Consider the following 13,526-nt stretch of genomic DNA (forward strand, 5'->3'; position numbering starts at 1 on the left):
CCCTCTACCCTTCCTGACTGTCACCCATCTACTCTTTGCTAGTGCCTGCACCTCTTTGTCTCCACCCGCCTCTGTGCTGGCCCCTGCCGGCCCCTGCCATGTACGTTCCTGGCTCTCCTTTTGTATGGAGGGACTTTTCAGTGCTGACAGTTGCTTCCCCAGATACAGAACCTGGGCTTCCAGGGAAACAATGTGCTTACATTTTGCACAGCAGTATTCCCCCTCGATCGGATGATCAAGGAACGCATACATGCAGCAAGATGTACAAAGAGTCGCCTCTCCACACCCGCCGGGCATCGTACCTATTAAATTTAGTGAGGATTGGGGATTATACCCTGTCCAAATTACCTAACAGCTAGCTTCCTGGCACTAATACTTAAGACAATACACAGGTACACAACAAGACAATACACAGGTACTCGCAGACCTACGTGCACTCGCAGACCTACTTGCACTCGCAGGCCACTCGCAGACCTACGTGCACTCGCAGGCCACTCGCTGACCTACGTGCACTCGCAGACCTACGTGCACTCGCAGGCCACTCGCAGACCTACGTGCACTCGCAGACCTACGTGCACTCGCAGGCCACTCGCAGACCTACGTGCACTAGCAGACCTACGTGCAATCACAGGCCACTCGCAGACCTACGTGCACTCACAGACCTACGTGCAATCACAGGCTACTCGCAGACCTACATGCACTCGCAGACCTACGTGCACTCGCAGGCCACTCGCAGACCTACGTGCACTCGCAGACCTACATGCACTCGCAGGCCACTCGCAGACCTACGTGCACTCGCTCAATTGTTACCGTTTGTTTTTTTTGTTTCAACGAAATTGACACGTAACACACTTGAACATTTTGTGTAAAGACTTATTTTTAGCCTAAATTTCCACTTTAAAATTAATATACAGCATTGTGCAAAAGTTTTAGGCCAGTGTGAAGAAATGCTGTAAAGTAAGAATGAACTCAAAAATATATTTTTTTATTTTATATTATTATCAATTTACGAAATGCACAGTGAGGAAACAGAAGGAAAATCTAAATGAAATCAATATTTGGTGTAGCTACCCTTTGGCTTTAAACCAGCATCAGTTCTTATACTTGCACACTTTGTAAACTTGCACAAAGTCAAGGATTTTGTAGGATTAGAGTCAGGTGTATGATCAACCAATTATGTCAAGCAGGTGCTAATGACCATCAGTCTCATAGGTAGTTTAAAACAGAAACAGTTGTGTAGGAGGCTTAAAACTGAGTGAGGAATAGCCAGACTCTGCTATTAAGGTGAGGTTGTGGAGGACATACACCACGGCAAGACTGAGCACAGCAACAAGACACAAGGTAGGTATACTGCATCAGCAAGGTCCCTCCTAGGCAAATATTTCAAAGCAGATTGGGGTTTTATGATGTGCTGTTCAAGCTCTTTTGAAGAGCAAAAAGAAATAGACAACATTGACGACTATAGAGATAGATGAGAGACAAATCATGCTTACTTCCCTTTGACATTGAAAGATGGCCATCAGCACAGAACTGGTGGAAACCCAGGTACAACTATGTACTGTCCAGGGAAGTCTGGAGTCTTCATGTAAGAATTGCTGCCAAAAGGCTAAGTGACTCAACTATGCATGAAAACATAGGAGGTGCTCTGGACTGATGAGTCAAATTCTGAAATATTTGGCTGTAGCAGGAGGCAGTATGTTTGCCGAAGGGCTGGAGAGTGGTACAATAATGAGTGTCTGCAGGCAACAGTGAAGCATGGTGGAGGTCCCTTGCAAGTTTGGAGCTTCATTTCTGCAAATGGAGTTGGAAACTTGGTCAGGATCAATAGTGTCCTCAAAACGGAGAAACACAGGCATATACTTACCCATCATGTCATACCATCGGGAAGGCATGTGATTGGCCCCAAATTTATTCTGCAGCAGAACAATGATGCCAAACATACAGACAATGTCATTAAGAACTTTCTTCAGCATAAAGAAGAACAAGGAGTCCTGGAAGTGATTGTTTGCCCCCCATCTTAACATCATGGAGTCTGTCTGGGATTACATGAAGAGACAGAGGGATTTAAGGCAGCCTACCTCCACATAAGGTCTGTGATTAGTTCTGCAAGATGTTTGGAACAACCTTCCTGCTGAGTTTCTTCAAAAACTGTGTGAAAGTGTACCTAGAAGAATTGATGCTGTTTTAAAGGCAAAGGGTGGTCACATCAAAATATTAATTTGATTTGGATCTCTCTGTTCATTAACTTTCCATTTTGTTAATTGGTGAAAAATAAATAAACTATTAGCGCTTCTATTTCTGAAAGCATTCTTAATATACAAAATTTTTACACACCTGCCCAAAATGTTTGCACAGTAGTGTATATCTCAACCCCCACCCCCATGTGTGGTTCCTCATCTCCTGCCCTCTCTATTCCTTTCTGGCCATGCAAGGGGTGAGCAGAATGAATTTTTTTTTACATGAAGCCTAAGAGAGAAGGCACAAAAAGCTTAAATCTAGGGTTTTATTTGTGGTAGGTGTTCCAGATTTCTGTTTCCCGTTTGGGGGTGTTATGCCTTCTGACCTGCATCAAGCAGTATAGAACATATTTATTCATCCACTGAATATCGATTTGACACGATGCCCCAGCTCTTTAGTACTCTAGGAGCTTGAAAAGTCTTTATTTATTCACAGCAGTTCTCAACAGATACAATTTTGCTCGTAAATCAAAACAGCACCATTATTATTCTGTTTTGGAATCTTCAAACATATCAGTCGGGGAAACCTCAAGCAGTAACTGTAGATAACAAGTGACTTTATCGAAGTATGGGATTTTCAGTTTGAAATGGACAAAGGGAATGTAGATAATGATGCTGCTGAACATAAACAGCAAAGCATAAAAATACTGCACTTTTGGAGTCTGTATAATAGGAGCCAGGACCAGAAATGCCGACACTCCAACAACAATAAAGGCAAGAGGAAGGAAGACCTGAAAACAACACAAAAATATTGATTATTATATAAGTATGCCCTCTATTTGGAGTCATCAAAGTCTTTATATAATAGAAGTCACATCATAAAAAGTTGCTGTAACCACTTATGCTCCAGATAGTTTTTTGTGCCTGCTAGTTTTATGTACTGTAGCTGTTTGTTCCTGGCCTTATGTTGTAGGCAAAGCAGAACATGATTTTAATTGCCATTTGTAAGTGTCTGGTCCTTGTTGTCAATCACCACTCATCATAACCAGAGTTGTGGACAGCTTTAAAAGCAGCAGGAAACAAAATAAAATCTCCACCCTATTTTACAAAACCACCCCCTTCCTCACACTTTCCAAATTCGCTTAAGGATCCTGATCATCTGCTTATTGATTGTGCCTTCTGGACGGTGGTATGTCTGTATTTAGGTGTTTGGTAGAGAACTCAGACATCAGAGACGATTTGGAACTAAATGAAGCACTACCCCTGTGGGACTTGCTGGATAGGATAGGTTCTCTGTTCTTTTCCTCGACCTTCTCAAGAACCTCAGCCCCTGTGACACACCAGGTTGAGTGTACAAGCATACAATGTCACAGGAAATCATTGAAAATACTCAGTACCCAATAGTAGTGCTAAGTCAAAGAAAACAGGCACCAAACCAGGCAGTAGAGGCAAACTACTAGGAACAAAGGGGGCTTCCAGAATAATTATTACAGAAGGTGCAGTCCTTTGAGATGTTCTTCTGCCGGCTATTTTTGAGGTCCCATAAGAGCATGAGTGCACTTAACAACAGTCCCAGATAACCTGCATGAAGTATAAGTACAATATAGGGTATAGCCCCAGCATAGGTGCAAGGTAGATTCAGATGCAATACATTTTCCATATAATGCAAGCAAAGGGTTGGTATAGGTGCAGTCTAGGTTTGGAATTTGGAATAAATTCAGTATAGAGTGCAGTTTTGGTTTGGTATAGATTGGGTACACTTGGTGTCCTGCTATCAGTGGTTCAGTCCCTGTTAGCAGTATCAGCAATCTGCGAATAGCCCTGTCACCAGTCCCCACAATCCTGCAGTGACCTCTAGCTGTAGAAGGGGGAGCCCCCTTGCCCTCTACCCGAAAGCCTCCAGTGATCAGTGGTGGGAAGCTGAGGGTTATTGGATATTCCAGTCTTCCTGCGGCAGCAGTGCAGGCACTGTGATGTTGGTGGTGCTGCGCTATTCCCATGTGTCCTCACTCCCAGTCTCAGGCTCTGATCTTTGCTGGTATGGTCTCCCTCTGGCAGGAAAATATCTAGATAGAGGTGCTCTCTCTGTAACTCCCTCAATGCCAAGAGGAAGAACTTTCCAGGCAGTTTAATAAAAATCATCTCTCTGTTCCTTCTACTGCACAGTGCATATTGGGATCTGTCATGTACAAAGTCTATTCATTCCATTATATGGCTGTCATCTCAAACTACAACTCCCAGGATTCTCAGAAGTCTGCATAGAAGTCTATGGGCTTGCTTGGCTTTAGCTCTCCCCTGCTGGCCGGAGGAGAATGGTGCAGCATTACATCAGTATCTCAGTAGAGGGAGAGAAGAATAAAAGGTAATGTCTCCTTCTCCATATTGCTGTAGCCCAGCACCTGGCTACATAAATATATATATATATTTTTTTTAACTTTACAGCTAATGATAAATTCCAAGTACCAAAGATTTTACTTCTTATTAGGCTCTTGCAATCCCTGTTCAGGGAGGGAGAGAGAGAAGAAGCCAAAGGAGTCACTGTACTTAGGTATGCTGCAGTGCAAGGAGAATGCTGATAGAAGGAGAGAGTGATGGAGAGATGAGCTCATTAGTCTGCTGCTTCTCCTTTCATAGTCACAGGGTGGTGGGGAGGAACCTGTAAGTAAAAGTAAAATTGCAGCAGGAAAGCATTTGGGCCCCTCCCCTGGCGCAACTAAGCTGTGCACATTCATTATTCACTTGGTATCCAAAGCTGAAGATCATCTATGAAGGTTTTACAAAAATATATAAAGGTGTAGCCGCACCCCCTCTTTAAATGCTGTCAATACAATACAATAAATCTCAGGCTATAGCAATAATATAAAGTGCTAACAGTCCACATTCACAATTTCTAATCAGTGCAATCCATTGTGTGCTCCTTAATGTCTATATAACATTGCCTACTTATCTTCAATCCGTGCTTAACCACTTGCTGACCGCCTACCGCATATTTACTGTGGCAGGACAGCTCTATGGTGCGAAATCACATACCTGTATGTCATTTCATGCAATAGCCACTGTGTGGCGAGCGCACGCCGCCGGAGGCGCAGTCACTCGCTGATCAGACACAGGGGATGCCAATCAGCGGGTCCGGTGGAAAAAAAAAAAATTTGTTGCGCCTACCCCTACTTTTCAAAGCATACAATATACAAATGAATGCAAACCTAGTGCACTACCAATATATCTGTGCTATTTACAATAAACACATGTAATCTCCAAACCTCTGTGTTAATAAATCATTACAGTATCTATGTGCATACGTATCAACATAAAGCATGAATCAAACTACATAAACCTTCTTTCAATACAATTAATAAAACTTCTTCAACACTGATGATTAATAGTTCATATATAATAGTTCACCCTTATGTGCCAATCCTTCATACTGCAGGGTCGCCTTTAAGGTGGGGCAAAAGGGGAAGCTGCCCTGGGCCCAGTTATTGTAGTGGTGCTCAACATCTCCTCACAAAGTGCAGCTGTAGCTGAGCTGGCCCAGTGGAGAGACACACTGACAAGCAGCTGCAGGGCCTGAAGGAGTAAGGGCGGATGGCAGAGAGTCGGCAATGACATTCCTAAGGTGGCATGAATGAGTGGAAAGCCGATGGGCAGTGAGAGTTACATTCTGAATAAGCACGTGTACTTGGTTGAGCTGAAGTTTTCCACTGTTTCAGCCGCTAATCTATTATCGCCCTTCTCTGCCACTCTGCTTACTATTAACATTACCATCGCTGCCTGTGCATAACACTGGTCGGCATGGATGAGGGGACAGCTGGAATGTTCTGTGATCAACAACCTGAATTAGCTCATTTGCCCTGCTGAGTTAAACTCTTTCACTGCTTTAGCCACTAAACTATAACTCATCTATGTCTCTCTGCTTGCTATGATCATTGACAGTACTGTTTTGAAGGTAATCTTGGTTGGCTTCATTAACCCCATCTTTTCTGCCATATGTTAAATTCTGCTGCAATGCAAGACAACACTTGAGGTAGTGGGAAAGGGTTTAGGTTTAAAGAAAAATGTACTTTTTCCAAAGTTATGCTATCATTATTACCATTATTCATAATTGGGTTTTTGTCTCACCTTGTATGGGCGCTCCAGATTGGGCTCCCTGAAGCGAAGAACAATTAGACTAATACAAGTTAGTCCAACTAGGAGCCATGAACAAAAGCTGAAGTAATTAGTCAAAGAGAGGAGGTCAGAAGGTATGACAAATATGCATCCTATCAATGTGGAGATAATCATCGCTGGCGCTGGAGTCAAGTAACGGACATGGAGCATGGAGATGAGTGACGGTAAATGTCCTTCTTTGCTGCCAGCGTAATTCAATCTCCCCAACATAAACATGCCACCATTGAGAGAACCAAATATGGAGAGGGCCACTGAGACAGGTATAATCCAAGCCCATGATGGGATCATTCTATCAGCCCAGGTAACCGAGACAGCAGCTGCAATGAAAGAATGGTATAGAATTATCAGTTAAACCCAACTTGTTCAGAATGTCAGTGTCAACTGGCCCCAGAAATAAAAAATCAAGTAATCCCAAGTATTTTCTACACAGTACTGAATACCCTAATACATGTCTAACTTTTAACTAAGGGGAAAGTATAGTGTATTTTTAGTATATATTTTGAGTTATTCTTACGTTTAAAGCTGAAATTTATTCTGGTTATATTTTGCCTATTTTTTAAAGCTGAACTCCAAGTATGTACATATATATATATATATATATATATATATATATATATATATATATATATATATATATATACACACACATATATATATATATTTTTTTTTTAATTATTTTTTAGCGTAATTACATTGGTCCAGCTTGGACCCCAATGTAAGTATACATATTCCACACTGTGGAAGCAGAGAATCATTGTATTAGTTGACAGTGATCATCTCGGTCTTCCAGGTCCTGTGCCCAAAAATACAAAGCATTCTATGAATGGCAGCCATGTACAGGACCCGGAAGACCTCTGCGATCACTGTGGTAGTGGCAACCAGGGATCCTTCACTTCCACAGTGATCACACACGTATGAAATATGTATACTTATATTGTCCCAAGCTGGACCAATGTAATATGCAATGCAAAAAAAAAACACTGCAAAAAAAAAAAAAAAAACACACCTGGAGTTCAGCGTATTCTACACTCCAGTTTTGACAGCCAGTTCCAAATATATCCAAAAATAAACAACACTTCAACTGAAACAACTAAAAAAAGAGGCAGCGGATAGTAGCAACCCAGACCCAGATGTAAACATACAGCATCTTAGAATGTGAACCAGCTGACGTCCTTATTCTGCTTTCCTCTCAATGTTTGCAACCTTCTCTCTCCATATCCTGGACACTGCAAATTCATAGCATCTTCAGTCCTGCTGCCGGCCTCAAACCAGAGCTGTTACGTAAACTCGAATTGTGTCGCGGCTTCTTCACTTGTTACATTTCGTCTAAAGTCCCGTTTGTTCAATTTTATTTTATTGGAAGCATGAATAAATTATGTGCACTAGGCCGCATGTGGCTGATTTTATTTCTCAGTGTTCAACTTTTCCTGGTATCAAATCAGGCTGCTAGGCTTTTGTATGTTGCTCAGAACCCTCCAGTGGATGGTGGATTGATAAGATAGTTTGAAGCTAATTTCTGGATTTGGTGCTGCAGGTGAGGATTTTGAGACTGTTCAAGCTCACCAATTTTTTACAAGCATTTATTTGTTTTACAATCCAGAATCATTTTGCATTCACATGAATCTGTTTCTAAGGCATCAAGTGTCCCCTTTCTCTTTAAATTCTACACCCGAATTGTTTTACCTGACAAAAGTTTGTCTGTCACAGCTGTGCAATATTTCTGAACAGCAAGGAATGTAAAGACACTTTACATTCTGCAAAGGGCACACAGTTCTGCAAAATCTATGTCCTGCATTCTGCTTTCTCTTTCAACTACCGTTGAAAATCACTCAGTGGCAGCCCGTGGAGTTTGACAAGGTGCATCTGTGCATGATGGCGAAAATAATAATTGTGGTCATGATTCCATACATGTAGGCTAAGCAAGGAGCCACTCTTCCACTTAAATTACCTACAAATTTAGTGCAATATACTGTTTTGGAAGGGTCGTATCCAGCTGGTGTTTTTTTTGGGGGAGGGTGGCAAACAACCACCCCTCCGGTTGGTCGGTGGCAACCCCCCCCCATGTGGGAGGACGGTCAGACATCAAAGCCCCGCACTTACCCCATCTAGGTAGTGGGTGGGCAGTTTTCATCCTTCCTCCTCCTGTAGATCATGTCTCCACCCTCCTCCTCCTAGGCATCCAATAGAATCGCCTGTACTTTCAGCCAATAGGGTGATGGGTCTCAGGACCTGCTTCATGATTGGCCGGGAGGAGGATAAATGTGAAAATAGTGAATATTCATTCGCTATTGTCACACAACTGGGTTAGCTCATATGGCAGTGCTCTGCGTCACAAGCCCACCCTATTTTGAAGCCTATTAAAGCCTCTGGTCACGTGCTTAAAAAAAAAAAAACATCCCCCATTGGAATCCATGCATCCATGCCCTGTATGTAGATCAGGGGGCTGGAGGCATGGATGGGGGGGCGGCGCCCGTGCACCGCTAGTAGATGGGTCGCCACTGGTCGTCTCATAACCCCCCCCCCCCAAGAGGGCTACACAAGTTTGCTACATGGGACATCAACCTTTTTTATGTTGAAGACACTTCAAGAAGTAAAAGGAAGCCATCAATAACCTGATAATCCAGCATCATTGTAGCTGTACCAAAGTCAGAAACAGCACTGAATTGCTCCTTTTCCAAGATTCATGTAACTCATTAATAAAGAAATAGTGTTGCACTAAATGAAAAACAAAAACCAAATACAAAGTGAAGGTAATGAACTTACATAAAATTGGATAAAAAACAGCAGCATGTGCCCGGACACCATGACATCTGTGATGTTACAGGAGGAGTTACACAGATGCCATGGTGCATTACCTTCAATAAATCCTGGTGGAGAAAGGTTTTACACTATTTTGGTGTTTCTATCTCTACCTTGGGGTACGCTACCTGATCCTACCAGTGGAGAAGGAGGATCTTGCTGTTCTCTCTCGTTGGCTGTTTGGAGCTATATCACCTGCTTAACTCATGTGGATCTCACAACGGTATTGGAGTACCCCAATTACAAGAGCCTTTGTTGACCTCCCGTAATAGGGGGTCAACGCTCTCTGGTAAGAGCACATCTATATTATTGGTGGTGGATTATTCACAAGGTGGAAAGCAGTTGATGATTCAACAATCAAGATTCACATTTGCGTCTCATGTCACGTTGATGATTTTTTGGACTCACTTTGTTTTTGGTTTTTGGTTTTTATTTAACGCAACACTATTTCTTTATTATTTTGTTTTGTGAAAATATCTCACTAGAGTGGTGCAGCTGTATATTTGATCACGTTTGTCATAAGCGCAGTTTTTTTTTTTTCATGTAACTCATTAAACAGGAGTCCACAGGCTCTCATATTTGTTTCTTGCAGAACTGTTGTCTTTAAAAAAAAATATATATATTTTACCCCAACATGTCATATTCCTTATATGTGCCTGTTGTACCAGGTACTGTACTTGCATTAAAAAGTATCCTGCTCTCTTTGTATTGCTTTCTTTGTGTAAAACACCTGGTGTTCCTGCCAGTCCACCTGCTTTCCTATTTCAAATGGGCCATGTTAGGAATGAGATCACATCCATCCCAGCGTGGTCAGTTTTCTGGCTGTGCTGGGAGCACAGCCTGTCTGTCCTCCAATAATCAGACGTGTGCTGACACATCCCCCTGCACAGCCATTCACTGGCAAGATCAGTGTCCTGCTGTTTCTCCACCTCTAGCTCTCTAAGCCCCTTATACAAATGAGAGCAGAGATTATGTGATCACTTATTAAAAAGAAAAAAGTTATTTATGATATATATATACACAGGTGCATCTCATAAAATTAGAATATCATCAAAAAATTAATTATTATTTCAGTAATTCAATTCAAAAAGTGAAACTCTTATATTTCATATAGATGTGTTACAGACAGAGTGATATATTTCAAGCATTTTTTTACTTTTAATTTTGATGATTATGGCTTACAGCTAGTGAAAGCCCAAAATTCAGTATCTCAGAAAATTTAAAATTACATAAGACCAATAAAAAAAAATGATTTTTAATACAGAAATGTTGGCTTACTGAAAAGTATGTCCATGTACAGTATAGCATGCACTCAATACTTGGTTAGAGTCCCTTTTGCTTCAATTACTGCATCAATGTGGTGTGGCATGGAGACCATCAGCCTGTGACACTGCTGAGGTGTTATGGAAGCCCAGGTTGCTTGGATAGTGGCCTTCAACTCGTCTGCATTGTTAGGTCTGCTGTCTCTGATCTTCCTCTTGACAATACCCCACAGATTTTTTATGGGGTTTAGGTCAAGCGATTTTGCTGGCCAATCAAGCACAGTGACACCATGATCATTAAACCAGGTATTGGTACTTTTGGAAGTGTGGGCAGGTGCCAAGTCCTTCTGGAAAATGAAATCAGCATCTCCATAAAGCTGGTCAGCAGAAGGAAACATGAGTGCTCTAGAATTTCCTGGTAGAGGGCTGCGCTGATTTTGGACTTGATAAAACACAGTGGACCAACACCAGCAGATGAAATGGCTCCCCGAATCATCACTGACTGTGGAAACTTCACACTGGACCTCATGCAACTTGGATTCTGTGCCTCTCCACTCTTCCTCCAGACTCTGGGACCTTGATTTCCAAATTAAATGCAAAATTTTCCACAGTCCGTGATGATTTGGGGAGCCATGTCATCTGCTGGTGTTGGTCCACTGTGTTTTATTAAGTCCAAAGTCAGTGCAGCCCTCTACCAGGAAATTCAAGAGTGCTTCATGCGTGTCTGGTAGGCTCTGAAGAGGAGGAATTTCTCGAAACGCGTTTGCCAGTTCACGTCTCCATGGAGGCAGTCTCATGTCATGTGGACAGTTTTTTATGGACCTATGTGGAAGAACTTTTATCATATGCTTTTACCTAGTCTATGTTTGTGAGTATGATACTTACCATTGTATCTAATAAATTCCAGCTTATTGAGGATAATGCGCTAGGTCTACGCACCTTCTGTTTCTTTTCATGTTCCAGAGTTTTGGATTCCCCAGTCTATGGAGGGCAGCGAGAAGTGCATTATCCACTAATTGGCGTTAAAGTAGAGAGTGTATGGTCATGTAGAGGCACATTACACAGTGCAGTAGATTGATTTGTGAGGTTTTTGACCCAATAGGGTTTAGGTCTGGAGGTGTGTCTGGGGTCATTATCATGTTGCAATACTGCACTGCAGCCCATTCTCTGAAGGGAGGGGATCATGCTCTGCTTCAGTATGTCACAGTACATGTTGGCATTCATGGTTCCCTCAATGAACTGTAGCTCCCCAGTGCCGGAAGCACACTCATGCAGCCCCAGACCATGACACTCTCACCACAATGCTTGACTGTAGGCAACACACACTTGTCTTTGTACTCCTCACCTGGTTGCAGCCACACACGCTTGACATCATCTGAACCAAATACGTTTATCTTGGTCTCATCAGACCACAGGACATGGTTCCAGTAATCCATGTCCTTCCTTAGTCTGCTTGTCTTCAGCAAACTGTTTGCGGGCTTTTGTGTGCATCATCTTTAGAAGAGGCTTCCTTCTGGGATGACACCCATGCAGACCAATTTGATGCAGTGTGCGGCATATGGTCTGAGCACTGACAGGCTGACCCCCCACCCCTTCAACCTCTGCAGCAATACTGGCAGCACTCATATGTCTACTTCCCAAAGGCAACCTCTGGATATGATGTTGAGCATGTGCACTCAACTCCTTTGGTCGACCATGGCGAGGCCTGTTCTGAGTGGAACCTGTCCTGTTAAACTGCTGTATGGTCTTGGCCACAGTGCTGCAGCTCAGTTTCAGGGTCTTGGCAATCTTCTTATAGCCTAGGCCATCTTTATGTAAAGCAGCAATTCTTTTTTTTCAGATCCTCAGAGGGTTCTTTGCCATGAGGTGCCATATTGAACTTCCAGTGACAAGTATGAGCGAGTGAGAATAATAACACCAAATTTAACACACCTGCTCCCCATTCACACCTGAGACCTTGTAACACTAAGGAGTCACATGGCAGCGGGGAGGGAAAATGGCTAATTGGGCCCAATTTGGACATTTTCACTTAGGGGTGTACTCACTTTTGTTGCCAGCAGTTTGTTGTTACTTTTATTCTCATTAGGGAGATCTCTCCTCCCTACCTGTCCCAGTGACACCAAGACAACCAATAAGGGGGGACAGATGCCTCCGGGACAGGCAGACACAGAGGACAATAAAGAGAGGATAAACCTCTCCAATTTTTACAGCAGAAACATTAAAACATCTCATATGTAATATGGATATCAGGGAAATAGTGCCTATATAGTCCTGTCTTGTATGTTATTTTAGGCCCTAGACTAACACCACTGAATGCCCACTGAAAAGTAATACAAAAAAGACCTCTGCTTAGAAAGCATATGTGACATACAGGTGAAGGCTAACTAAAGGACCTTTTATGCAAGAGGTAATTCAATAATAATTAAAATAATAATTAATAATTAAAGTAATAATTAAATCCAGGGCCTGGCTGTAAAGATCTCCCACTGAACTTTCCCTGACAAGTTTTCTTTTCATATTGATTCAAGTCTATGTATGTGTATTGTGTCAGACCCACAAACTTCAGTAGGAAGTCTCCTGATACTTTTAGATATATGGTACCAGAATTCAAATCAAGCAGCAGAGCACAGGCATGGTGGATATTTACAATAGGTTGTGAAAAAATAAGTATACCATTATCTACCACCCTAAAGCTGAACTCCAGTTTGGAGCAGCAATTTTCTGTTACTGGCAACATCCTGAGTGAGCGAATCCCTCTAATTACTATGCAGCTGGGCATCCACTTGGCACGCAACCTAAAAAAACAGTGCTGATCACTGTAGTAGAGGCGGTTTTTGTAGTAATTCTCCACTCCACACTGGTCCTATGCCACAGGTATGGCATGTGCATACGTACACTGCTGGGCCAATATAACTATGCAATAAAATCCATAGCTGAAGTTTAGCTTTAAAATACAGTATCTCACAAAAGTGAGTACACCCCACACATTTTTGTAAATATTTTATTATATCTTTTCATGTGACAACACTGAAGAAATGACACTTTACTACATTGTAAAGTAGTGAGTATACAGCTTGTAGAACAGTGTAAATTTGCTATCCCCTCAAAATAACTTAACACA

General features: G+C 42.2%; 1 protein-coding gene across 1 annotated transcript in view; it reads right to left on the reverse strand.

Annotated features, from left to right (window-relative positions):
- Positions 1-2,631: 2,631 nt before the first annotated feature.
- The window catches only part of LOC141145317 (solute carrier family 7 member 13-like), a 120,106-nt gene continuing 109,211 nt past the window's right edge, over positions 2,632-13,526 (reverse strand). The window contains exons 3-4 of the mRNA XM_073631893.1: positions 6,297-6,661; positions 2,632-2,968 (exon numbers count right to left, since the gene is read on the reverse strand). Coding sequence (XP_073487994.1) covers positions 2,723-2,968; positions 6,297-6,661 — 611 coding nt within the window. The 3' untranslated portion in view covers positions 2,632-2,722. The remainder of the gene's footprint in view (positions 2,969-6,296; positions 6,662-13,526) is intronic.

The sequence above is a fragment of the Aquarana catesbeiana genome, linkage group LG05 (genome assembly GCF_042186555.1).
Source record: "Aquarana catesbeiana isolate 2022-GZ linkage group LG05, ASM4218655v1, whole genome shotgun sequence".
In the NCBI taxonomy this organism is placed as follows: Eukaryota; Metazoa; Chordata; class Amphibia; order Anura; family Ranidae; genus Aquarana; species Aquarana catesbeiana.